This window comes from Oncorhynchus gorbuscha, linkage group LG19 (assembly GCF_021184085.1).
Source record: "Oncorhynchus gorbuscha isolate QuinsamMale2020 ecotype Even-year linkage group LG19, OgorEven_v1.0, whole genome shotgun sequence".
Taxonomy (NCBI): domain Eukaryota; kingdom Metazoa; phylum Chordata; class Actinopteri; order Salmoniformes; family Salmonidae; genus Oncorhynchus; species Oncorhynchus gorbuscha.
Genome location: NC_060191.1, coordinates 6,900,732 through 6,926,305, shown reverse-complemented (window position 1 = coordinate 6,926,305; position 25,574 = coordinate 6,900,732). Strand labels below are relative to the sequence as shown.

At 44.6% G+C, this 25,574-nt stretch overlaps 2 protein-coding genes and 4 non-coding genes across 6 annotated transcripts; all 6 read right to left on the bottom strand.

Moving 5' to 3' along the window:
- Window positions 1-2,114: 2,114 nt before the first annotated feature.
- Window positions 2,115-21,078, bottom strand: ncapd2 (non-SMC condensin I complex, subunit D2). The gene is made up of 32 exons (XM_046314405.1): window positions 20,941-21,078; window positions 20,458-20,577; window positions 20,283-20,358; window positions 20,112-20,170; window positions 19,812-19,987; window positions 19,111-19,256; window positions 18,849-18,976; window positions 18,571-18,694; window positions 18,233-18,380; window positions 17,544-17,741; window positions 16,793-16,927; window positions 16,624-16,711; window positions 15,824-16,010; window positions 15,498-15,616; window positions 14,715-14,930; window positions 14,399-14,573; window positions 13,869-13,953; window positions 12,690-12,826; window positions 10,915-11,047; window positions 9,589-9,664; window positions 9,280-9,501; window positions 9,010-9,179; window positions 8,190-8,301; window positions 7,979-8,102; window positions 7,718-7,873; window positions 5,768-5,945; window positions 4,198-4,292; window positions 3,801-3,881; window positions 3,271-3,454; window positions 2,913-3,081; window positions 2,655-2,783; window positions 2,115-2,395 (listed from the first exon to the last, which is right to left on the bottom strand). Exons 2-32 carry the CDS (start codon window positions 20,573-20,575, stop codon window positions 2,313-2,315), a joined length of 4,227 nt encoding a protein of 1,408 aa, XP_046170361.1. The 5' UTR covers window positions 20,576-20,577; window positions 20,941-21,078; the 3' UTR covers window positions 2,115-2,312.
- LOC124006552 lies at window positions 12,322-12,622 on the bottom strand. The gene has a single exon (XR_006833806.1). It is a non-coding gene; the product is annotated as a small nucleolar RNA U85 (small nucleolar RNA).
- LOC124006551 lies at window positions 16,287-16,582 on the bottom strand. Its single transcript, XR_006833805.1, has one exon. It is a non-coding gene; the product is annotated as a small nucleolar RNA U85 (small nucleolar RNA).
- Window positions 17,121-17,423, bottom strand: LOC124006548. The gene has a single exon (XR_006833803.1). It is a non-coding gene; the product is annotated as a small nucleolar RNA U85 (small nucleolar RNA).
- Window positions 19,435-19,733, bottom strand: LOC124006550. Its single transcript, XR_006833804.1, has one exon. It is a non-coding gene; the product is annotated as a small nucleolar RNA U85 (small nucleolar RNA).
- Window positions 21,079-21,699: 621 nt separating the features above from the next.
- On the bottom strand, window positions 21,700-25,539 carry LOC124005608 (inhibitor of growth protein 4-like). Its single transcript, XM_046315020.1, has 8 exons — window positions 25,479-25,539; window positions 25,118-25,189; window positions 24,404-24,570; window positions 24,194-24,308; window positions 23,487-23,601; window positions 23,232-23,376; window positions 23,036-23,097; window positions 21,700-22,060 (listed from the first exon to the last, which is right to left on the bottom strand). The coding sequence occupies exons 1-8, from the start codon at window positions 25,513-25,515 to the stop codon at window positions 22,021-22,023; spliced, it is 753 nt and encodes a 250-aa protein (XP_046170976.1). The 5' UTR covers window positions 25,516-25,539; the 3' UTR covers window positions 21,700-22,020.
- Window positions 25,540-25,574: the final 35 nt, after the last annotated feature.

The window sequence follows — 25,574 nt, the reverse complement described above, 5'->3', positions numbered from 1 at the left end:
ACATCCTCTTTGATAACACCTGCTGAATCAGCTGCGAACTAGCTGACAAAAGCTAGTGGGAAAACTACTGCTCGCTATCGCGCAGTGACCTGTTGGCCTTCAAGGAGGCAGAAGTTTCTACACGTTTTTGTAAAAACAGTCCCACTCATTAAGTAAGAATGGGGCGGCAGGGTAGCCTAGCCTGGACTAGTAACCGAAAGGTTGCAAGTTCGAATCCCTGAGCTGACAAGGTACAAATCTGTCGTTCTGCCCCTGAACAGGCAGTTAACCCACTGTTCCTAGGCAGTCATTGAACATAAGAATTTGTTCTTAACTGACTTGCCTAGTAAAATAAAGGTAAACAAAAAAAAGTGATTGGTTGATTCCCCTGTTACTCCAAAATGTTGCCCTAATACAGTTGAATGGCAGATGCCTTTACCTAGCTTCTGATGGCCTAGTCAATGGCAGATGCCTTTACCTAGCTTCTGATGGCCTAGTCAATGGCAGATGCCTTTACCTAGCTTCTTGTTTTTACTGTTTTCTGCATTGTAGAATAATAGTGAAAACATCAACACTATGAAATAACACCTATGGAATCATGTAGTCGTTAGATTTATCTCCCCAGAGACCAGCAAAGAAAAAAATATCCAATCAGGATTTTCAGCGTTAACCCTTTCCAACAAAAACTGAAGAGATTGAATCAGATCATTAAAAATATAATTTTAAGACGAAGTCGAGACTGAGCCCGGGGGCTGTCTCAAACACTGGCCTACAGACAGTAAGGTCTGGCTGTGGATGGAATTGCGAATTCAGCAACTCTCCAGTAGTACTTCTTACAGTATAATGAATACAAATCATGAAGCAGTTTGACAAGCCCGTGTCTCCTAAAAACATCTTCCATATCACTTAGTACAGGTGTTTGTCTTGGTCACACCAGTTGAGGCCCCTCTCGGTTATCTCTGCATTAACATTAAGTGTTCCAGGGTTGACCTCGTTTTCCCTAGGGGTTCCATTTCAGGGAATTGGGAACCTCTAGGGGAAAAACTGGACAGGAATCCATTGAGCTACTTGGATTAGACACACCCCACAGAAACCAGCCACCACCATCACTCACCAGTCCCTGAAATGGAAGTAGTTTATTTTCATGCATCTTTAGTTTCTCACAATATATTCAGGAGTTGTCATCCAACACAAAATGTCTGTCAGACTGCCAACGCAGAGTTTATAAACCCAAACTTTACATTGTTAGTCTGAAGTCAAAAGGTGTTTTTTTTACCTTTACATAACTCAAAAACAGAAGTGCACTCCTGTGTCAATTAAAAGGAGAGTGAGCTAGTGGGAGGTAGAGTGGGCGAGAGGGGAGAGATTAGCTACAAAAGGGGGGGGTGAAGCTACAAGACATGAAGATGTCAGTGAGGAGAGCGACCGAGGAATGTAACAGGCAGAGAAAAAGCATGGAACAGAAGGGAAGGTGTGTGGGAGAGGGGAAGACCGTGGCGATATCAGGAGGTATTGAGGGGCAGAGGGAGAAATAGGGAGTGAAGTCTAAAGTGTAAAATAACATGCTACCATTTTGTTCAGGTGTCAGGCACATCAGATACCAGGTGAGACCCGGGAAAAGAGTTTGGGATACATTGTTAACACAAGTGTGTGGGGGGGTGGAAAAGCATGTTACTAAGAAAAGTTTTCAAAAGTATTTTATTGCAAGTGCAAAATTGTCCTCTTTAGTGGTCAAAACGTAAATATGATAAACACCCCCACACGTGATATAATTGAAAGGCCAAATGTCTTCTCAAAAAGGCTTGTATGGCGTCAGATACAGACCAAGATCTAAATGTCCACTAGAGGAATAAAATTACCTGCTGGGTCTCAGGAGGATTTAGGTTAACAGGTTTAATAACTTCCAACAGGTGGGATTACAGAATATTTCAAACTGGCAGAAATAGGAACATGGAGGATAGAGTGAAGGAGTATGAATGGTAGCAACCGTGTCTAGCCAAGCTGGGACAGTCCAACCTGAACACACACTATTTCACTGACCAAACACACATAATGCAAGAGAAGGGCATTCAATTCTCCTTGTAATGAGGGCATAAATCTGACTCCACTTGCAAACACATGGATGACAGCGGTTGTGTGGTTCACACCAAAGTTTTATTAAAAGTCTGGATTCAGCTACAAAAAAAGATGAGTATTTAAACAAAGTATTTAGTACTGACTAGAGCTACATTAAAAGATAAAAAGTTATTTAAAAAATTAAAAACATGACTTAAAAAGATGACAAAACCAATAGAACATGTGACATATAAACTAAAAGCAGAGGAAGAGAGTGATCAGTGTCGGAGACGAGCACGTCGAGAGGTGCGGGCGATGGGTGTGGTCACCTTAGGTGTCTCACTCTCTGCCATGACAGCATCTGATTGGGTAAAAAACAAATCAGTAACATTGTTAATTTGACAAGCAACTAAGCAGATGTTCCTATGAAATTGCAAAAGATTAAAATAAAATAAACCTAATTTCATTCACTGGGCTCAAATGTACTTCATGATACCATCCTGGGAAGCCAGCACCAACAATCTACTGAGAGCATGAATCAGTTTAAATGCTTTCCATCACTTTAACTGAAAAGCACTGGCAGAACTCAAACAGATTGCATTTTCTAACAGTACAGATACCTTCTTCCTCCTCCTCCTCTTCTTCGTCACTGCTGAAGGTGATAACAGCTTTCTTGGAGGACTTCCGGGTTGGTTTAGGGGTCACAAAGCTATCATCATGGCAACTGGATACAGAGGGCTTGGCTTGACCTTTGAGGGGAGAGAAAGAAGAATCATGGAACATTAGCTAAAGTCTATATAATAGGAAAAAATAAATACATTCAGGAGGGAAAATTCACTGTCTAGCAGAAAAGGCACTACACGCGTGTGTGCGCTCACCTCTCTTGGGCCTGCCACCCCGTCCCTTGTTGGGTAGTGGCGTACGAGTGGCGTTCTGGCTGGACCCAGCTCCCTCAGGCCGTTTTGTCTCCATCTCAGGGCTCTCTACGTTCTCCAGCCCCCGGGTGTGGACCGCCGTCAGACGTTTCTCAAACTCCTCTACCTGGACCTGGGGACAGAGAGAAGAATCAGAATAAGACCCAGCATGTGTATTCATTGAGGCACAGTCAAGAAATCATTCTGGATAGTCATAAAGACTCAGGATAGTCTATAGTCTCTCACTTGTCCCAAGTTTGTTATGTATATCTGAATTCCGGAGGGGGGGGCTAAGGGCTTTCTTAGGTGGTTTGAACTGTACCTTGAGCTGTGGCTTGGCTCCTCGGCGTAGCTTAGCAGTGATGGAGAGGAGAGGCTGGTAGACTCCTGTCTCAGTCAGCTTGTCACTGTAACAGTCCCAACACTCCTGGAGCCTCTTCAGCCCTCGCTCACACATAGACAGCAGAGACAGAGACACGGCCAGGTCACACCACTGACGCTCAGTCCTGGAGAGAGAATGGGGGGGGGGGGAATTTGATTATTCACTTAAAACAAATAGTATTTCAAGAACAGAGGAAGCCTGACATTTGAAGAAATCATTCTCCGCCCATGGTCTCGATGATTCACTGTCTGTCTGTGGCTTAATCTAAAATGCCCTTTCTATGGAGGTCTGTGCTTTGAATGACGAGCCAGAAAGAGGGAAAGAGTTAGCCCTGCGTTCGCCGAACAGACGACCCAGGCCTCGAATACTCCTGAGACTGAGAGGAACTAATGCTAGCCGTTATGACACAGAGCGGGAGAACAGAAATGAGGAGATGGGAAGGAAGAGCGAGGGGAAGACGGGCTGCTCACTTTGCTGTCCTGAAGCGCTGACACAGCTTCTCCACCAGAGACTCAGTCTGTCTCTCCTTAGTGATGTAGGAAAACAGCTGCCTGAAAACAGAGACAAAGAGGAACATTTAAAATAAGGCATTAAAACACTACTCACACATTAGCATCCCATTTTCATGTTATTCAGCACAACAGGTTTCAAACCAGAGTCACAATGTGACCCCAGCATGCCAAGTCATCCAGAGTGTAAAGCCTGGGAGAGAACACAGTGGGCCACAGACACAGATTAAGTTGCCCTTAGATTATTAAAGTTTGCGGGTATTTGAATAACTCCCTGCAAGACACACTATACTGATCACAACACAATATACACCGTGAGAGCAGAAGAGGCACACAGCTCAGTGTGGACACCACTCACTTCATGATGGTGTGGAAGTCTTCCTCGTTCATGGCTCTCTCTGGGTCTGACAGTCTGCTGATGATGTCTGGGAGCAGGTTGTAGATGGCATTGTCCTGGGAGGAGAGGAGGCCACTGTCTGGTTTAGAACATTGGAGGATCCATGACCCTCAGTCTATGTAAAAAGTTCCCCAATACACCAACTCAGATTTACAGTGCATTCGGAAAGTATTCAGACCCGTTGACCTTTTCAGCATTTTGTTCCTGCCTTATTCTAAATTTGATTAAATTGTTTCCCCCCTCCTAATTACACACAATATCCCAAAACAACAAAGCAAAAACCGGTTTAGAAATGTTTGCTAATTTAAAAATAAAAACCTGGAATAGGACATTTACATATGTATTCAGAACCTTTACTCTGTACTTTATTGAAGCACCTTTGGCAGCGATTACAGCCTCGAGTCTTCTTAGGTATGATGCTACAAGCTTGGCTATTTTCAGGTCTCTCCAGAGATGTTCAATTGGGTTAAAGTCCGGGCTCTGGCTGGGCCACTCAAGGACATTTAGAGACTCGTCCTGAGCAGGTTTTCATCAAGGATCTCCCTACATTGCGCTGTTCATCTCGATTCTTACTAGTTTCCCAGTCCCTGCCATTGAAAAAAATACTGCTGCCACTATGCGTCACCGTAGGGATGGTGGCAGGTTTCCTCCAGACATAACACTTGGCATTCAGGCCAGAGTGTTCAATCTTGATTTCATCAGAACAGAGAATCTTGTTTCTCATGGTCAGAGTCCTTTAGGTGCCGTTTGGCAAACTCCAAGTGGGCTGTCATGTGCCTTTTACTGAGGAGTGGCTTCCGTCTGGCCACTCTACCATAAAGGCCTGATTGGTGGAGTGCTGCAGATGTGGTTGTCCTTCTGGAAGATTCTCCTATCTCCACAGAGGAAATCTGGAGCTCTGTCAGTGACCATCAGGTTCTTGGTCACCTCCCTGAACAAGGCCCTTCACCACCACTTGCTCAGTTTTGCTGGGTGGCCAGATCTAGAAAGAGTCTTAATCGTTTCAAACTTCTATTTAAGAATGGGGGGCACTGTTCTTGGGGACCTTCAATGCTGCAGAAAGTTTTTGTTACCCTTCCCCAGATCTGTGCCTCGAACAAAATCCTGTCTCAGAGCTCTATGGACAATTCCTTCAACCTCATGACTTGGTGTTTGCTCTGACATCCACTGTCAACTGTGGGACCTTATGTAGACAGGTGTGTGCCTCTCCAAATCATATCCAATCAATTTAATTTACCACAGGTGGATCCCAATCAAGTTGTAGAAACATCAAGGCTGATCAGGATGCACCCGAGCTCAATTTCAAGTCTCATAGCAAAGGGTCTGAATACTTGTGTAAATAAGGAGTCTTAAAAAAAACTGTTTTTGCTTTTGTCATTATGGAGTGTAGATGGGATAAAAAAAAAAATACATTTTCAAATAAGCCTGTAACATAACAAAATGTAGAAAAAGTCAAAAGGGTCTGAATATTTCCCGAAGGCACTGTATATCCCAATCAAATACAAATGCCTGGAAATAATACTGTGTGTACCTTGGAGGCGAGCTCATTGAAGAAGTTGAGTGCGAGGCTGGCGATGTGTGTCTGGGGGTCGATGAGCAGCACAGCCACCTCGCTGACCTGACCTTTGACCTTGAGCACATCCTTCAGCACTAGTTGGGTCAGAACAGTCACCGCAGTCTGCCTCACCGCCGGGTTGTCGTCACTCAGCCTAGGCAGGGGAGATAGGGACATGTTATGATGAAGAAACAACATTTAAATGGCATGCAGGTTTCTGCTCTAATCAGGATCAGCTGGGATACCATGTAAGAGACTCTGGCTAATCAATGACATGACATTAAGCAATCGACTACCTGGGTGAAAATACGACCAGCTATACATTGGACCCGGAGGCTTCGATGCCAATACCCCTGACTGGCATTGACCATAATCCTCTGCTATGCAGTCATTTCAGATGTACAGAAGGCCTCTACCCCGAGGAAGCTGACACAAAATGACTGCAGGGTCTCCCTGGCCTCCATTGTTCTAAACAGGAGAATTAATTAACCACATACACTAGGAAGGGATTTGAGGCCAGGTGAAAAAAACAAACAATATGCAACTTCTCCTCCTGCCGTGGATTAGGACATTTTGCAGAGGAACCAGACTCGCCGGGGGTGTAGTCTGCTATACAGTAGATGGTCATAAGCCACAGCTTCAGTATAATTAACTACGCCTGTAAAACAGTGCATTACCATTAGAGTAAAAATCATGTTTAATACCCTTATCAGTCCTCTCCCAGGGAGGGCTGTCTGTCTTTGTGGAGACCCAACACAATGGAGGTGTGTGGGAGACAATTACTGACCACTACAAAACACTTTACCATGAGGAAGAACCTGAGGATTAGTGTTCATGGTGAAAAGCCTGGAAAACACTATTCATCTGAAACACCTCAAACGTAAGAATAACCAAGCATCATAATTAGCACTATACAAAGACAAATGGAACTAGTGGAATGTAAAGAGATAACGAATTGTAATTAAACTTAATGGGGAAGGGGTATGGCTTCAGTGCATCTCAATGTGGGAGGAACAACCAGCAATCATCATTAAGATTTCTTCAATGAAGTCCCCATCCTTCCTACGGAGTATAACAAATGGCATGACCTGAAATTATCCCCCTTCGCCCTCCGATCTACTCATTGTATAATTATACCACCAACATGTAGTTCTGGACACAATCAGAACCTTCAAGCTGTTCTAGGCCTTTCTGCTCAAATTTTATTTGAGTGCACGAGCGAGCAGCCCATGGTTGCCACAGTCCAGAAGTGCAGTTGGAGTTCTGAAGAGCACAGTACAATGTACTGTCACGCTATAGCAGAGGTCAGAATGCTAGTGGAGGACATGACAGCATTTTACAATGCTTCCTATTGTTTTTTTCTGTTCTGAACATATGGAAATAGGTTTTCGATAAACTGGTTCAGTAGACTGCAGCAGCAGGACTGGAGCGTCTGAAGGAACATTAGCAGACAACCAGATATGGAACGAGCTTGTAGCCCTCAGCCATCCTCATCTAATGGCCATGTTTGCCTAAATTTAAAAAAGCCACACAATCCATAGTACACACACAGCTGGGTAATTAAATAAAGATCAGCTTGTTTGCTCCTTCTATATTCTAAACAAGTTCTATTAGCTGCTTGGTTAATATTTAGTCACTGAATGAAAGTGGATTGTGGGGGTTCACACCTGGTACAGAGGCTCTGGGTCCAGGTGTTTGGATTACCTGGTACAGAGGCTCTGGGTCCAGGTGTTTGGATTACCTGGTACAGAGGCTCTGGGTCCAGGTGTTTGGATTACCTGGTACAGAGGCTCTGGGTCCAGGTGTTTGGATTACCTGGTACAGAGGCTCTGGGTCCAGGTGTTTGGATTACCTGGTACAGAGGCTCTGGGTCCAGGTGTTTGGATTACCTGGTACAGAGGTTCTGGGTCCAGGTGTTTGGATTACCTGGTATAGAGGTTCTGGGTCCAGGGCTCCAGGATGTTGGGGAAGCGGACGGTGAGGTCTCCCAGGCCGATGATGGCGTTGGCCCTGACGACGGGCAGAGAGGAGCGCTCCAGCACCGTGAACAGGAGACGGATGTGCTCCTCACAGACTGACGGACTGACAGAGGTTGACAGCAGGAGAGGGGATAGAGGTTGACAGACACACACACACCACACAAAGGAAAATTATAGAAAAACAATGTAGCCTGAGGTGTAGTCTGACCTGATCATCATGTACTGTGAGAGGGCCAGGCAGGCAGCAGTGGTGAGCTGGGGGTGGCAGTATCTCCCTGGGGAACTACACACCCTCACCAGCAGGGGCAGGAACGAGCACAACAGGTTCTCCTCTGGGGGGAGGAGATGTGGTTGTCAAGGCAATTAAAATCACACCAGGAAAAATGACACCGTTTTTGAAAAAGTTCGGTCTATCTTACCAGCCAGCAGCTCAGTCTCACAGATCTTCCTGATCAGCTCTGCCTCGGTGTCCTCAGCAGAAGCACCCATCAACCCAAGTTCTTCCTCCACAGAACTGTCATTGGCCACTTGCTGTGGGAAACATGGATCATGACAGTTGATTAAGAACTCCCTGTTCAAGTCTAGTCTACTGGAAAGTTAGTGATTTAAACTAAAGGAGTAATTAGGAAAAAGTTTGCTGTTGAATTTAGCCCCGTTGGGAAGAATCATCAAGACCTGTCAATCACCGTGTTGCGTGACCAAAATTAAACTCATCAAGCGTTTCCCAGGGAGAAAAGTAACTGATTGGCAAGACAATCCTGCTCACCAGGAGACTCACATGGTCTCTTTACTAATCAACATCCTGTTCTGATAACATTTGGTTTATGAAATGCAATGAGAATCAATTTGACACGTATAGTAAAAGCTTCTGAAACACAGAACATGTGTATATCCCAGCAGTCTCATTACCACTAGGTTTGCAGTATCCTAATCTCATGACTGACCATTATGTGAATTATTGCATCATTGGCTTGGATTGCCTAAAAATACTGGACATCATAAACATTGTGTTCTCAGGGCGGCAGGGTAGCCTAGTGGTTAGAGCATTGGACTAGTAACCGAAAGGTTGCAAGTTCATATCCCCGAGCTGACAAGGTACAAATCTGTCGTTCTGCACCTGAACAGGCAGTTAAACCCACTATTCCTCGGCCGTCATTGAAAATAAGAATTTGTTCTTAACTGACTTGCCCAGTTAAATAAAGGTAAAATAAAATAAATAAATTCCATGTCCAGACTGACCTTGGCCTTACGGGAGGGTACCTTCGCCTTCTCCTCCCTCTCTTCTGTTTCTCCTCTCCTCCTCCGCAGCTCAGTGCTGACGCTGCGCTCCAGGTGGGACACCTGCCAGAACGCCACGCAGCCACACAGAGACAGCAGCTGGGCCAGGGACACGCAGCTCACTGCAGGGACTAGAGGGACAAGAACACCGTACTGATCATAAAGTACAAAATACTGGTCATCATAATACATAAAAATAGGTGAGAGACAGATATCCACTCTGTCGCTTACCTTGTTCTCCCTGCTCCTCAGGGTCCTGAGATGCACCCGGCGACTGGCTGACATCCTTGTTTGCTAACATCTCCCCGCCCTCCGTGATCTGGTCCAATAGCAGACGAGAGCAGCGCTGGAGGAGGCGGGAGCAGAGCTGGTCTGGGGACTCGGACAGGAAGTACAGCAGACGGACAGCCTGCTCCATGAAGCTCTGCCAATGAGGGTCCGCCATCACCACACCTGGGGCGGGACCAGACAGATAGTCAGTTAAGAGTCAGGGGCAGATACACTACATTCTTCCACTCAAGAGACCGTGTGTGTACACACCTTCAGCGATGGCCTGAGTGAGGCAGGTAAAGAGCTGGTTGTCCTGAGGCAGTCTGAATGGAGCTCCTTTGCATTGCTGGGGGGGACAATTCAACTCAAATCACTTTACACAATTCAAACTGTATAGGGTTGACCCCATTTAGTCACCTGGTAGATTGTTTAGTTCAGGCTGTTGGTTGACTGAGATTTTAGTCAAGAAGTTAAAAAAAAAATGTTCATGGTGCACAAGACTCCTGTCTGATTCCCACCTGTCTCAGTGGACTAATCCATTGCAGAGGCCACGGGGATGGCACAGTTCATCACTCTAAGACATGAGCTACTGAACTTGTAAGTGATTATATGTTGTAAGAAAATGGTGCAACAGTAATAAATATATTATTTTATAACAAATGCAGTTTTTCACACGATGGATAGCGGGAGAAAGCGCTGTCCGCGGTTCTGAAACGTAATCTTCAGTGCGCCGCTGAATTGGCACCTTTCCCTTTATGTTGCTATGTGCATAATAGCAAAGTTAACCAGCATATTGTTGTTGCGAACAATGCGGCAGAAGCAGAGCAAGGAGAAGAGAAATTAGCCCTAGCCTTAATTGTCTAAGAAACTTGAGAGGAAACTAACTTCGATATATAATCCATAGCATAACTGTTAAAATGTCCCTGGCTTTATAAATCAATTTCTACAGAAATAAAACGGATCCTGTTTGTTGCCAGTTTGAGTGTTTAATAGCCTACTGATTCCGTGAGCACCAAGCCTCTAACAACCACAGAATGGCAGATAAAGCAACTTCAAATGTGGCTGTTTTTAATCTTTGCTGTAATAAAGGATGTAGATTTTTGTTAGAAAAAATACCAGAGTTGTTTACACAGTTTCAAACAAGCAGAAAATATTGAAATCTAATAGGACTGGGCAGAGGTGCAGTCATGATGGGTGGGCCTGGGTCCACACACTACGGAGCCAGGCCCAGCCAATCAGAATACATTTTCCGGAACAATTAAAAACAGAAATACTGCTCAGCATCCAGCCTCCCCCTCAGACGATCCCAAAGGTAAAGAAGCTGGATGTGTCGGTATCTTTTATTTCAGCTCATGAAAAATGGGACCAACACTTTACATGTTTAGATTTTTGTTCAGTATAGTTAAGTTTATTCAAACACATTGGGTGTGTGTGTATGTGTGTGTATGTATGTATAAATGAAGACATTACTTTAAATTTCAACCATAGAACATGTTGAAAGAACATGTGACTTTTGGTCAACCAAGATACTGTTTGTCTGGGACAACCCTAGACCTCTAGAAAGTCTAGGCCAGGAATCTACGTGTGGGTTCTTACCCTGACATGGTCAGTGATGTTACAGATGGTGATAACTGAGTCTCTGGCCAATAGGAAGTCTTCAGTCAACTTCTCTCCCAGAGCCACAGAGCACAGAGTGTCCAGGTTACTGAGGACCACCTCCCTCTCTGCTCTACACAGAGAAATACACAATTACATTAGTCTACACACTGAATAATCTAAAATGCCACATCTAATCTGATACAAGAACACACATACAAAAATGCTATTACACACAGCAACTTTAGTGTGGGGTGCACAAATGTTCTTATCAGTAAATGTACATACTGCCATGTCTACACACAGAGTAGTAGGCTACGTCATTTAAATTATGCCCAGGCTCCAGATTAATTAATCATCTCGTCGGTGCTCGGGCCCTGCGCAGAACACATACAGTCTACGGGGGATTGTGTGTAGGAGGGAGGGTTAGAGGAAGTGAGGGGAGGATTAAACAGGTTACGGAAAGAGTGGCACGGTATTGTCCATTACAGTGTGGGTGGACTGCAGATAGTCCCCCTCACCCCTCCACCGGCAGTGGCTGTCTTTGAAGGAGACAGAATGTGTGTTTAAAACGCTCGTTCTTCATTGAAAGCCCTGGCGGTGAGCCCAGATGTGTGTGGTCGTGACTTAGACTCAATGGAGAGAAGTCTGTACTCTGCTGTGCTCCTACTGACAGAATAAAGGCACCAGCATGCTTCAGTTCGGCTAACCAAATGAGTATGCTAGCATACTCTTAAGACATTCACTTTAACGACAAAACAAAAGAGTCAATAGTACTGTTTGTCCATTTTGAGACAGCGTAGCCAGTACACTTCCTCAAAATAGTCTGAATTAATCTAAGATAGAAATTAATGACAAAGTTCACATTTATGCTGAGGATATCTTTTTTGTTTGTTTTTGCAACTAAGATGTTTTCAGCAGTATTTCTCAATGAAAAAACCTGCACGAAAACAAGTCGTCTCTGAATGACAGACTATTGAAGAATCCCTACTGTTGACCAATCACCGACAACGGGGTGTAGAGTTGGTGCCCCCGAACTGAAAAAACCTAAGTCTAAAATAAACATGTGCATATATTATTACATCTTGTGACGTCTTCTGAAGTGTTACAGATGGGAAGCATGCAGGCGCCTTAATGAGGTTCAGTGGACAAATTAACCAACACCAGACTTGAGACAAAGCCAAGCGCCACAGGTAGGAGTTGCCAATAGGTGCAGGCCTAGGAACAGTTTACCATACATCAATAAGGGAACCTTGTCAATGGGAGGTTAACAGCTAAACTGGACTTGGATCAGTCTCATATTAAACAAAGATCAAGAGATTAAGATAGTCAAATGGCCACAAGGCCAACAGAAATTTTACTTCCACTTTTAACTCAACCCCTCCGAAAGACTCATACAGGTGTAGAAGCCCTCAGATTACCAAAGAAGAGCGCTCATGGACAACTGAATATTGAGGAGAGGTAGGGTTCTCCCTGCCTCACACATACAGACAAACGTCAGTCACACTGTCAGCACCCTCCCAGTATTCTCTACAGTGTTTCTTTAACGGGAGAAACATGTGGGTGGGGCCAAGTCACTGTAGGCCGGCCCTTACAGCAGAGCAGCCAATCTTCGCTACACTGCCAAGATTACCGGCCAATCAAGACAAAGGAGAACCCAACACTCTCGTTCAGTTGGCTCGCATTCGCCTTGGTCTCATCATTGGGCAAGAAGTCAAAGGGGACTTAAAGATAGAGGTGTGGAGTTAGAACTTGTGTTTGTGTGTGGGCCTTACCGTGCAGCCATTCCCAGAAGCAGCACTGCTGCTCGTCTGTGCAGGCTGGAGGTCTCTCGTTTGCCAGTGAACCTCTCCCACAGAACCTGCACCACCGTGGACTGCATGCTGCTGCCACCACCAAAAAACTCCTGGACCTGGAATGACATGAGAGAGGTGGTGTTGGAACAAATTAGATGAGAGAGAACGGGGTTAATTATTGAAAGACAGGATGGGTAGAGAGTAATCAGTAAAGAGTAAGGGCTAACAATCACTGGGTAATACTGATGACAGGATGGAGAGAGTAATCAGTAAAGAGTAAGGGCTAACAATCACTGGGTAATACTGATGACAGGATGGAGAGAGTAATCAGTAAAGAGTAAGGGCTAACAATCACTGGGTAATACTGATGACAGGATGGGTAGAGAGTAATCAGTAAAGAGTAAGGGCTAACAATCACTGGGTAGTACTGATGACAGGATGGGTAGAGAGTAATCAGTAAAGAGTAAGGGCTAACAATCACTGGTAGTACTGATGACAGGATGGGTAGAGAGTAATCAGTAAAGAGTAAGGGCTAACAATCACTGGAAGTACTGATGACAGGATGGATAGAGAGTAATCAGTAAAGAGTAAGGGCTAACAATCACTGGGTAGTACTGATGACAGGATGGGTAGAGAGTAATCAGTAAAGAGTAAGGGCTAACAATCACTGGGTAGTACTGATGACAGGATGGGTAGAGAGTAATCAGTAAAGAGTAAGGGCTAACAATCACTGGAAGTACTGATGACAGGATGGATAGAGAGTAATCAGTAAAGAGTAAGGGCTAACAATCACTGGGTAGTACTGATGACAGGATGGGTAGAGAGTAATCAGTAAAGAGTAAGGGCTAACAATCACTGGGTAGTACTGATGACAGGATGGATAGAGAGTAATCAGTAAAGAGTAAGGGCTAACAATCACTGGAAGTACTGATGACAGGATGGGTAGAGTAATCAGTAAAGAGTAAGGGCTAACAATCACTGGGTAGTACTGATGACAGGATGGATAGAGAGTAATCAGTAAAGAGTAAGGGCTAACAATCACTGGGTAGTACTGATGACAGGATGGGTAGAGTAATCAGTAAAGAGTAAGGGCTAACAATCACTGGCAAGTACTGATGACTGAATGGATAATAAAAGACTATAATAAGAGAAACTCACTATCTCCTCAAGACACTGGATTGTCCCCAGAGAGGCATCCACCATCAGTTCAGACAGACTGTCCACTAGAGTCTGAGCTTTAGCCCTGAGAGGGAGAGAGTGTCAGGCACCAGAGCAGAGCCCATTGGAGGTTGATGAAGTTGCTCCAAGACATTGTTCTACGGTCAATTGTGCAATTTCCCACCTCAACTTCTACCTTGAGTCTGCATCTCTTTCAGCAGCAATGTGCTAGCGGGAGCAAGATTAACAAATGCACAGCAGAAAATGTAGTACAGGATGTGTTCACACAGGCAGCCCAATTCTGTCTTTTGACCAATCACAATTTTTTTCACATCATTTCAGAGCTGATCCGATCAGTCAAAAGACCAATTAGTGAAAATAAGATCAGAATGGGATTGCATGTCTATAAACGCAGCCCGAGAGTTGAAACCGCGGGTCCAGGAGGCAGTGCAAATTGGTAGTGGGATCAAGGGACCTGATGGGTTGATAGAACGTGCCTGTGGCAACAGTTTGAAGGTGTGACAGCGTACCTGGTGTTGTCTCCCTGGGGGTTGAGGTAGAGGCGTCTGTAGGCCTGCACCACAGCATCTTTAATGGCAGCGTCAGTAGACCAGACCAGAGGCAGCATCTTCCTCACGCCAGTCAGAGAGTTTGCCACACTGAACTCGCATACTGTCACACAGAACTGCACTGCCTCCTGGACCACTGAGACACATTCATTCCTCAATACCCCACACATTACATTGTCTCAGAACACATGCATGGAGTCATTGGGGTGAGATGTTGACTGTGCAGGTGATAAAGGTATGGTAATGCAGGTGTAGGTAAGATGAGGTGTGTTTGTACCTGAGGTAGTCTTCCAGTAGAGCATGGTGTTGATGACAGCGATGGCTCTCTCCACCTGCAGGGCAAAGCTCTCAGTGTCTTTCAGATACTGCAACAGCATCTCCTGTTTCTTCAGCTCACTCTCCTCCACCCCTTCCTTCCCCCCATCCCCTGCTCTCTCCTTCTGGGGGGTGGAAGGCAGGTCCTCTCTGATCTCAGAGGTGTCCTGGTCAGGACCTGGGGAAGAAGAAAAATGTTCTAATGAGAGCAGACGTGAACATCTTAAATCCTGTCACAGTGTGAGGACACATTTGTTCCAGGCCATATGATTTAACTAAATAGTGGTCTAAAATTAAGACCAGTGTTAGTTCTCAGGTGTTAGAGCTAGGGTTGGGTGATTTACCAGTAGAAAACATTATCACCCACCCCATCAGTAATGCTGTCATCTAGAACTACACCTCCTACACTGCTGAAAGCCCACAGCACTAGATTGACCTTAATTACATTTTGATTGGTTATATCATACTCTTATTCTAGCACTGATTTCACCACTTGTTTTTGAAGGCTTGGTACTGAATCATTTGTTTAATCGATATGAAAGTGTTTTGATTGAGTGATTACGACTCTTTCAGCAGAGTGCTGGTTAGTTCTGAATAGTTTACTTACTAGACTTGTATTATGCGGTTCTTTCAAAGTGCACTAAATGACCCAAAATTTTCAGAATGCTAACTTTCCCCCCTCCTATCTCCTACACTTAACCAATACACATTCTTCATGATGTGATTGACAGACAGAGTTCAGTACCTTTGAAGAGCAGGGCCAGTGTGTCCAAGAGAGTCTCGGGGGTGAGAGTGGACAGAGATGAGAACATCTCAGACTCTGGGAACAGGCTGTGGGCTCGCACACACAGACGCACTGCATTCCTGATACACAAACAACAATCAGTTATTATGCGATGACTGTAGAGTTCAGCTTGGAATGCAAATTGGTATCTCATTTCTATAAACATTTGATCCTGACTTAATACAAATCTAGTCACGTGGGCAGTGTTTCAAAGTTATTTAATTTTGCCTATTGGATAGGATTAAATGGATAGAAATAGAATGAATAGAACGAGCCCCCCCACTTACCGGTATTTGTTGACGCGGAGGAACTGGGCGATCTGTACGGCGGTGGCCCTGTCGTCGTCCTCTCCAGCCTCGTCCTCCTCCCTCTCCTGCTGTTCCCCCTCATTGGTGGGCTCCAGCTCGGCTCTGACGGTGAGGAGCAGCTCAGGCTCCATAGCGGCCCACAGCTCGGAGGCCTTGATCACTGCCACTGGACGGAGAGACCAAAGGAATATGGTTAAATGAAAAATCAACCCTAAAATCATTTTGCATCATGATGATGTGGCTGGTGACACTGCTTCTCGAAAGGCCAATATCTTGAAAGCTTGACTGCTGACATGCAAAACATTTTTTTGGGGACTGTATCAGGGGATTCATGAAAAAATAAAATAGAGCTTGAGTGGAGTTTCCCTTTAATGATAAATATAGTTTTGGAAAAAAGAGGCAGAAGAGGTAGAGAAGCTCAGAATGAATTCTATTGTTACAAAGCCCTCAGATTAACAAAAAAGAGCACTCAAGGCCAACTGAATAGTGAGGAGAGGTTCTCCATGCCTCACACATACAGACAAACACACGTCAGTCACACTGTCAGCACCCTCCCAGTATTCTCTAGAGTGTTTCTTTAACGGGAGAAACATGTGGGTGGGGCCAAGTCACTGTAGGCCGGCCCTTACAGCAGAGCAGCCAATCTTCGCTACACTGCCAAGATTACCGGCCAATCGAGACAAGAGATCCCAACCCTCTTTCAGTTGGCTCACATTCGCCTTGGTCTCATCATTGGGCACTATAGAAAAGATACATCTAAAAGGTGGTGTATAATTTACCAGGTGCGTTTTCCTGCAATCTCTCTCTAAGCTCTCGGAGTTTATCCGTCTCCTTCTCCAGGGGTTTCTTCAGGTCAGCACTGCTCAACTACAGATGAAAAAAACAATTGTAAGACACTGTGTTGTGTGTGTACTTCACAGTAGTGGTTGTTCGAGTGTGTGCGTGCACCTTGCAGCTGTAGGGGTTGTGTGCGATGAAGGCAGCCAGTAGCTGGATGGCACTCTTGACCACATTGATGGATTTGTCCATCAGCCTTCCCACTGCCAACCCCATCACTTCACTGTACCTGTTCAGGGGCAGAGCCTGGGGGGGGGGGGGGAGTAATCACACAGGACATTAGAGGAACATTCAGTAATCCCAGCAGAAGTGATGCTCTCCTTGTCACCTTTCCACAGGGATTTGATGTCGAGGGACAATTCACTTCAAACCAGCACAGAAGTGTTGGTGACTTTACTGATGTTGAGGCCACTGCATAGCTGTCACTAAGATTTCTGAATGCCCTCAGATTACCAAAGAAATTGTTCATAGCCATAGCAAAGGCCATCAACCAAGAGTTGTCTCCTTGCCAATTGAAACATATTCTCACACTCACAAAGACTTTCAGCAGCCTCCATCCTGCCTTCTCCCATGTCTCTGGGATGGGCAGAGGGTGAGGAGGACTGCTAGTTTACTGTAGGTGGGCCCTTACAGCAGAGCAGCCAATCTTCACCACACTGCCAAGATTACCCACCAATCAGCAGGAAGGAGAACAATCTCTCAGCCTGATTGACTCATACTTGCCATGATCTCATCACTGGGCATTGGTGAATACATAATACTGCAGTTTCATAACAGTGCAAGTAGCATCCGGAATTTGCTTCATACATCAACATAGTTGTTTGGGATACACTTTGAGACGTAAGCACACACACACTCGCACCTTGCTGTTGACGATGCGCGTGTAGACCTGCAGCACTCGGGCCCTGACGTAGGAGTGTGTGTCGTGGAGGTGCTCCTGCAGTGTGTCCATGAAGCGGTCCCTGTCAGCTCTGCCAGACTCATCCAGTCCATCTCCACTCAGGACCCTGACCAGAACCTCTCCCAACACTTCACACACTGCCACACGCAAACTAGGGCTCTGCAGGCACAGAGAGGTTTGAACATTCAGTAATGACAAGATACTAAGGACATAATGATTGATCAAAGGAAGCACAAATTCAAGGGAAAAAGTAGTACTAAAAAATATCATGTTGGGGATCATGGTGTATGAGTTACCTCACCCTCCAGGTGTGTGAGTAACACACTGATGTTATGGATGATGGTGTATGAGTTACCTCACCCTCCAGGTGTGTGAGTAACACACTGATGTCATGGATCATGGTGTATGAGTTACCTCACCCTCCAGGTGTGTGAGTAACACACTGATGTTATGGATCATGGTGTATGAGTTACCTCACCCTCCAGGTGTGTGAGTAACACACTGATGTCATGGATCATGGTGTATGAGTTACCTCGCCCTCAAGGTGTGTGAGTAACACACTGATGTTATGGATCATGGTGTATGAGTTACCTCGCCCTCCAGGTGTGTGAGTAACACACTGATGTTATGGATCATGGTGTATGAGTTACCTCGCCCTCCAGGTGTGTGAGTAACACACTGATGTTGGGGATCATGATGTCTGGGACCAGGGTGCCCAGTTCAGACAGGAAGCTGGAGAAGGCCTTGACCCCTGACCCCTCTCTGGCCAGCTCCTCACTAGACTTCTGACCGATCTCCCTGAGAGAGGAGGTTCAGTATAGAAAACAGGGCATCAGAACAGAGACGTCATACACATTCCAACTCAAGTCGCTAATATGTTTCTCTCGCAACACCTTATAAACAGGGATAAAAAGGACATGACACAAGGACCTTAGACATTCTAGCAGAAAATTACACACCAATACAGAAAGTAATCTCTTCAACTGACCTCATGACCTCTCCTACAATAGCCTTGACTCCATACTCAGTGCTCCACACAGACACCGCCTGGGCACACACTGACGACAGCTGCTCAAAGTGCTGCAGCAGCTGGATCACCTTCACACTGGCACCTGTGGATGGAGAAAGAGAGGACATCAGTACAACGCTTCACTTGAACACCATACCACTAATACAAAGCCAGTGGAGCAGTAACATTTGCATGCATCAGTATAGGTTCTATGGAGCTGTCTAATAACAGTGGTTTGGTGGTGTCGAGTTACTGACCCAGAAGGTGGTTGTATTTCTTGACCTGCACCCCCAGCAGGTGAATGATGGCGTCTCTGGTGGGCTTGTTCTTCACGTGGCTGATGGTTGGGTTCTCCAGGAGCTTATAGCAGCAGCATGTTACACAGCTGAGGACATAAAGTATACTGTAAGTCATGTAGACTGCTGCTCATCGCTCACTATGTTCTCTACCTAGAGTGAAACTCCACAAACCAATGTTTCCTCCAGCCCCACACACTCATCCACAGGCTGGCCCTCTCACCTGATGAACTCCTCCTCGACCAAAGAGAGGCTCCAAAGGGAGCGGATGTCCAGCTGAAGGAGCTGGGTTAGAGCCTGCAGCACCGTCTCCCTCTCAGAGTCCCACTGTAGTAGACCTTCTCCTGCAGCCTTCCCCTTCTTACTGCCCTGAGGGAGTCGACAGAAAGTTCACTTCAAACTGTCAACACAGTACAGGACTGGGGTGGGTTGAGATTCTAGATTGACTGAAAGGGTATACTGCACTATCCTTATGCAGTTAGAGTGACTCCTTGTTTATGAGTCCACTATGCATAGCAGTCACAAAGATCTGGGTGTGGTTTTTGAATGCCCTCAGATTACCAAAGAAAAATGTCATAGCCATAGCAAAGGCCATCAATGAAGAGTTGTGTCTCCATGCCAACTGAAACATATTCTCACACAAAGCATTTCAGCAGCCTCCATCCTGCCTTCTCCCATGTCTCTGGGATGGGCAGAGGATGAGGAGGACTGCTAGTTTACTATAGGTGGGCCCTTACAGCAGAGCAGCCAATCTTCACCACTCTGCCAAGATTACCCACCAATCAGGAGGAAGGAGCACACTCTCAGCCTGATAGGCTCATACTTGCCATGATCTCATCACTGGGCATTAATGATGTATGAATTTACTATAGAGCATGCTATGAGACTACATATTCAAGTATGACTGGGTGCAGAAGGACCTACCTTACTGGGTGCAGTGACAATACTCTGCCTGTAAGAGTCACTCTCCAGGATTTCTGTGAGCTTGCAGAGGAGGAATACACTCATTTTGACAGCATTGAGCTGCTCCTTGCGGTCCGGGGCAGAGAGTGAGGCGTTGAGGAGGAGGGAGGGCAGGGAGACGGACAGGCCACTCACCACTAATAGAGAACGCAATGAAATACGGATGAGGACTTCGGCTGAATAGTGAGCACTAGCAGGCACAAGTATGCCATCATGTGTATAAGTTGAAAGACATTTCAACACACCATCACAAACACTGACCTTGTATGAGTAACTCCAGGGTGTCCTCTTTCACACTCATGTCCACTTTATGGCAATGCCTGTGACATACAGTAGAATGCAACATGAGTCAAAATTCGAGAAATGACATCATAGTTGTGGTAGGTTTAAGAAATTAAAAATACAATAATTTGGGTAAATGTAGCTACTCACTGCAGCACAGTGTAACCCGTGTCAAAGTGTTCCAGGATACACAATGGACCCTGGCTTCTCAGTGCAGCCTTGAAACCTGGAAAATATATAGAATAGTAAAGGAGTTGCTTGGTCAGATTTCAGGATGACAATAGTCTAACAATTGTAAGTCTGTAACAAACTATGGGATATTTACTGTTGAGATGGGAGGGCAGTTGTTTAGGGGAGACGACATCCTGAACCACGTACTGGTTAATGCCCCCAGTCTTCACCAGGTCACCCACGCACACAGGCACAAAGAAGTCCCACGACATCACTATACACGAAAAAACAACTTGTTAGCCGAGTGGTTGACATTCTAGGTATCGTTAATTATAGTAAGGTAAGTTCATTCAATGTAGCTAGAAACGACCCAATCACACTAACTTATTAACGAAGTTAACTTGGTCAAAAGAAAGCTAGCTATTAGTTACGTGTTTGTTTCGATTTACTCGCGAACTATTTAACGTCAGTAAGCTACCTTAGTTAGCCACAAGATAACTTTAGCTAGCTACGTTAATTTATTTTAAGATAGCTACCGTATTTAACGTTGTTTTTAGTCAACTAACTGACTAGCTATATTTCACAACTAAGAAAAAGTCCAGACATAAGTAACGTTAACCAAGTATTACACACTTACCAATATTTTTTTTAGCGCTCTCAGCCACAATTTCGGATCTTTAGAAACTGTTGAACAGATTGAAACAGCACGGTTCTGCTCTAAACGGTTTGTGGCGAAGGGTTTTGAATTTTAACAGCAGCGCGCCAAAGGACTACGTCATCGGCATCGCTCCCCTCCTCCCACTGACCCTCTTCCGTGAACAAACTACGCCATCTGTCTGCAGATAACTGATGCTACAATCTTATTGATACTTTATTACTGCAAACTCAAATATTGCAATATCAAGTACAGTAAAGCTGATAACCTCATGCAGCATACAATTGTAGCTATGCTGTTCAGAACCAATCTACATGATAAAGGACAAAAAGGACAAGACTGATTTGAGGTAGTAGCTGTATTCAAACTGAAAATACAATTTTCCTCACATGTACCCAGGTGTCAGCTACAGTATTGATATTTCCCATTATGCAATGTATTCACTCTTAACCAGATCTATCATTTTGAAAATGTAAAAAGTAAAATGTAGTTCAATCAACTAACTACCACACAGATAAAAGCGCTAATGTCTTAAATTAACATTTCCCCACTCACTCACTCTGTCAGGCTAAAATATGTGTTTTAGAGCGCACACAATATAATCCAAAATTATGTAACAAACTTGAAAGCACAACAGTTCTCGATGGTCCAACACTGCATCCATTACAATACGTCAATCCACTTCACTCCAGTCAATCACATGTAGTCAAACACACACTACATTATTATGGACACTAACTGTCACATTTTAGTGTTTATTGTTCAGTTACAAAAAAATAGAAACATAAAAATGTAAAAACAAAGCAACTCTCGTACCTATCAACTCTCATAACCTTTGAAACATTTTTAAATACATCTGTAACCACATATCTCCTTCACACTGCATTAAACCAAGACAGAACAATCAAGTAAACAAAAAAAGAAAGCACCAATTGCTCTATGCTAGAAGACCGATAAACAATGTAATACTATCCTGGGGACAGAAACTGTCATGTTACTTTCTCTTCATTACTAACGTAGTATCCTGACTCTACAACCGGTTGGCTCCTCTACCTTAGGGGCTTACTTTCTCTTTCTGTCTTGAGAGCAGCGTGGACAATACCTGCAGAGTTAGAAAAAAGGAAATACTCAGTTTGTAAACCTTAAAATCCCATCATTATTTCCGTTATGTAAGATACACACTCACCAGCCAGTTTATCAGGTACACCACCCTGTTTATAAAAATGGATCGCTCCTACAGACAGTGAGTCACGTGGCCGTAGCTTGCTATATAAAGCCGGCATTCAGTTACTGTTTGATTGAACGTTAAAATTGCCAAAACAAGTGACCTAAGCGATTGAGTGAGGTATGATCGTCATTGCCAGGTGCGTCGGATCCAATATCTTAGAAACAGCTGCCCACCTGAGCTTTTCACACACGGCAGTGTCTGCGGTTTACCGAGAACGGTGTGACAAACAAAACACATCCAGTCAGCAGCAGTCCTGTGAGCAAAAACAGAGCGTTGATGAGGTCGGAGGAGAAGGGCGAGAATCGTACAAGATAACAGGCGGGCCCGCAAACAGACAAATAACGGCGCAGTGCAACAGTGCTGTGCAGAACGGCCTCTAGGAATGCACAACTTATCGATCCTTGTCACAGATGGGCTTTTACAGCAGACGACCACACCGGGTTCCACTCCTATCAGCTAAAAACAAGAAGAGGCTTCAGTGGACACGTGATCAACAACACCGGATGATTGAGGAGTGGAAAAACATCACCTGGTCCAACGAATCCCGGTTTCTGTTGCGTCATGCTGATGGCAGAGTAAGGATTTAGTATAAGCAGTCCATGGACCCATCCTGCCTGGTGTCAACTGCATACCGCTGTCCAAACTGCAGCAACTGTGTGATGCCATTGCGTCAGCAGGACAAACATCCCTGTGGAATGTTTCTGACTTGTAGAATCCATGCCCCAAAGAATTCAGGCTGTTCTAGAGGCAAAGGGTGGTCTGACCCTGTACTAGATGTGTGTATCTAATGAACTGGCCAGTGAGTGTAGTATGTATGGTTAGTCTGTGGAGGTTGGCTGATTCTCTCACCATTTCCCTCTTGGTTTCGTCGTCAGGCCCACGCAGGCAAAGTGGAACCACTCGATGGAACACTGCAAAAACAATCAACACAGGGATTTGATGAAGTCTGTACACACTGTAGCTTTCAAGACCCAGGATCAACACAACAATATAGGTCAGTGCACACACTGGGGGAAACTCAGAGGAGGTTTCTGGGGAAACTCACATCTGTGTTGTCACAGCCAATCATCTCTCCATAGGACACCTGGTGACACAGGCAGTAGGTGGGCTCATTGGGGTCCACTGGCATGTCCAGAACGTCAGAGGGATGCACATTCCCAAAATTAGCAACTGGAGCAGTGAACTCCCCCCTGACAATGAGAGTTGTGGGTGAGCGCGCGAGCACACACACACACAATTAAGGCCAATGAAAGAGTGTCTTCAAGGAAGGAAGTGATAGAGTTCACAATAACAAACGTACGGCTGGAGAAGTTTGACTTTCTTCTGTGCACTCTTCGGACTGCCATCTTCATCGGAGCTCTTCACTTTAGACCGAGTTTTAGCCACCTTCTTCTCTTTCAGCCCCCTGGACTCACCTGAAATATCAGAACATAGCTTTAAATATACAGTGAGCTCCGAAAGTATTGGATAAGTGACATTTTTAATTATACAATGACTATGGGGTTCAAGTGCAGACGGTCAGCTTCATTTGAGGGTATTTTTGTCCATATCGGGTGAATCGTTTAGAAATTACAACAGTTTTTGTACATAGTCACCCCCATTTTAGGGCAACAAAAACTGTGGAACAAGTTCACTTATGTGTATTAAAATAGTAAAACGTTTAGTAATTGGTCCCATATTCCTAGCACGCAACGATTACATCAAGCTTGTGACTGTACAAACTTATTGGATGTATTTGCTATTTGTGGGGGGGTGTATGATATTTATGCCTCTTTCACTCTTTATTCACGATTCATTCAGGACTATCCGTAATCATGGTAGCATCCACATGAATGTAGAGTATTTAGAAATATATTATTATTTACAATAAAAGTGACTCCAAAATGACAATACCTTTACCATCGTTTTTTCTCGGAATGATCTGATATTTTGAAGTGTGTCAAGATGCTACAAGGCAAACACTCATGAGAAACCGAACGTACACACACACACACTTCAAATACGTACATTTCTTTCCCTTACTGGAGGTGGAATCATAGTCTGTGCTCTCTATCTGCTTCTCCTTCAGGTCGGCCTCAAAGCGGGCCAGGTCTGTGTCCAGTCTCCGGATGTGCTTGTCCACCTAGGGAACAACCACTGCACTTTAGGATTCATTTGACTGACCCACACAGGCTCCAATACAAAGGAGGCACAGAGCTCCAAAGTACTACTACTGACCATCTCATAAGTCTGCATGGCCAGTTGCACTTTGTCATCCCCAAACTCCTTGCTTTTGCTGTACGACTGCTGGATCTGCCTCAGAATAGTAAGCTTCTGTTCAGACGAGAGGGTCCTGGCGTTGGAAGTGTAATCCTTTGCCAGGGAGTCTATCTGCCCCTTTAGATCTGAGAGAAAGACAGATGGGTTGAGTGAGAAGTTTGGATAAGCAATTTTATTGATGCCACTTGTCTGAGAATATCAGCCTTATGTGATGTGTGTTACTGTGTCACTTGTCTGAGAATATCAGCCTTATGTGATGTGTTACTGTCCCTTGCTTCCACATAACATGTATTTTTTTTAATGAAGTATGTGCATCTAGGGCTTTTACAAGTATGAATGGATCTAAGAAATCCCATGCCTGTGCCCTTCAAAAGCTCAACAAAGTACTGCTATGTAAAGACGCCTCACAGAATTCTAGTGCAGCTTTTGGTCTATATGACCTGACTATGTTTGAAGATTAGATCATTGAATGGTAAATTGTTGAGGACCGTGGACATGAATGTTATGGAGGCTAGACAGATTTCATTTGCATACATTCAACATGGGCAATTCAAATGCACAACTTGTGGGTGGGCTGACTGCTACTTTATTATGCATTGTAAACATGGTTCACACATACTCTGCAGAGTAGTGAATTGGTCGGTAACAGTTGTAGTTCGTGTTATTTCTCACCCTCCGTACGTTGATCCAAGTCCCTCATCAAATTGAAGTTCCTCTGCAGTTCAAATGGCAGGTTTTCTATGCCTGTGGCGGGAAATTAACCATCATTAACTTTTGACTAATAGTCACTAAAAATACAAACTATTGGTATAACAAATGTATATTCAATTTGTGATGATACTCTAGCGAGGCTATTGCCTAGCAGGCAAAACGACCGTTGGTGTTGCTTAGCTAGGTAGCTAGCGTCCTAATTCTCCAAATAAAGCATTCCTTCTTGCAATGCATTGACTAAACATACAGAAAATTTCAAATTGATAGCTAAACTATCGAAAACATAAGCAGATTTGTATCTTTAAATAGAAAATTAACTCACTGTCCAAATAGTGTTCCAAATACATTCCCGCCGCCATCTTGGAAAATGTAAACAACACAACTTCCGGCGAGGACGTGTTCTTTGGTTTTATCCGAA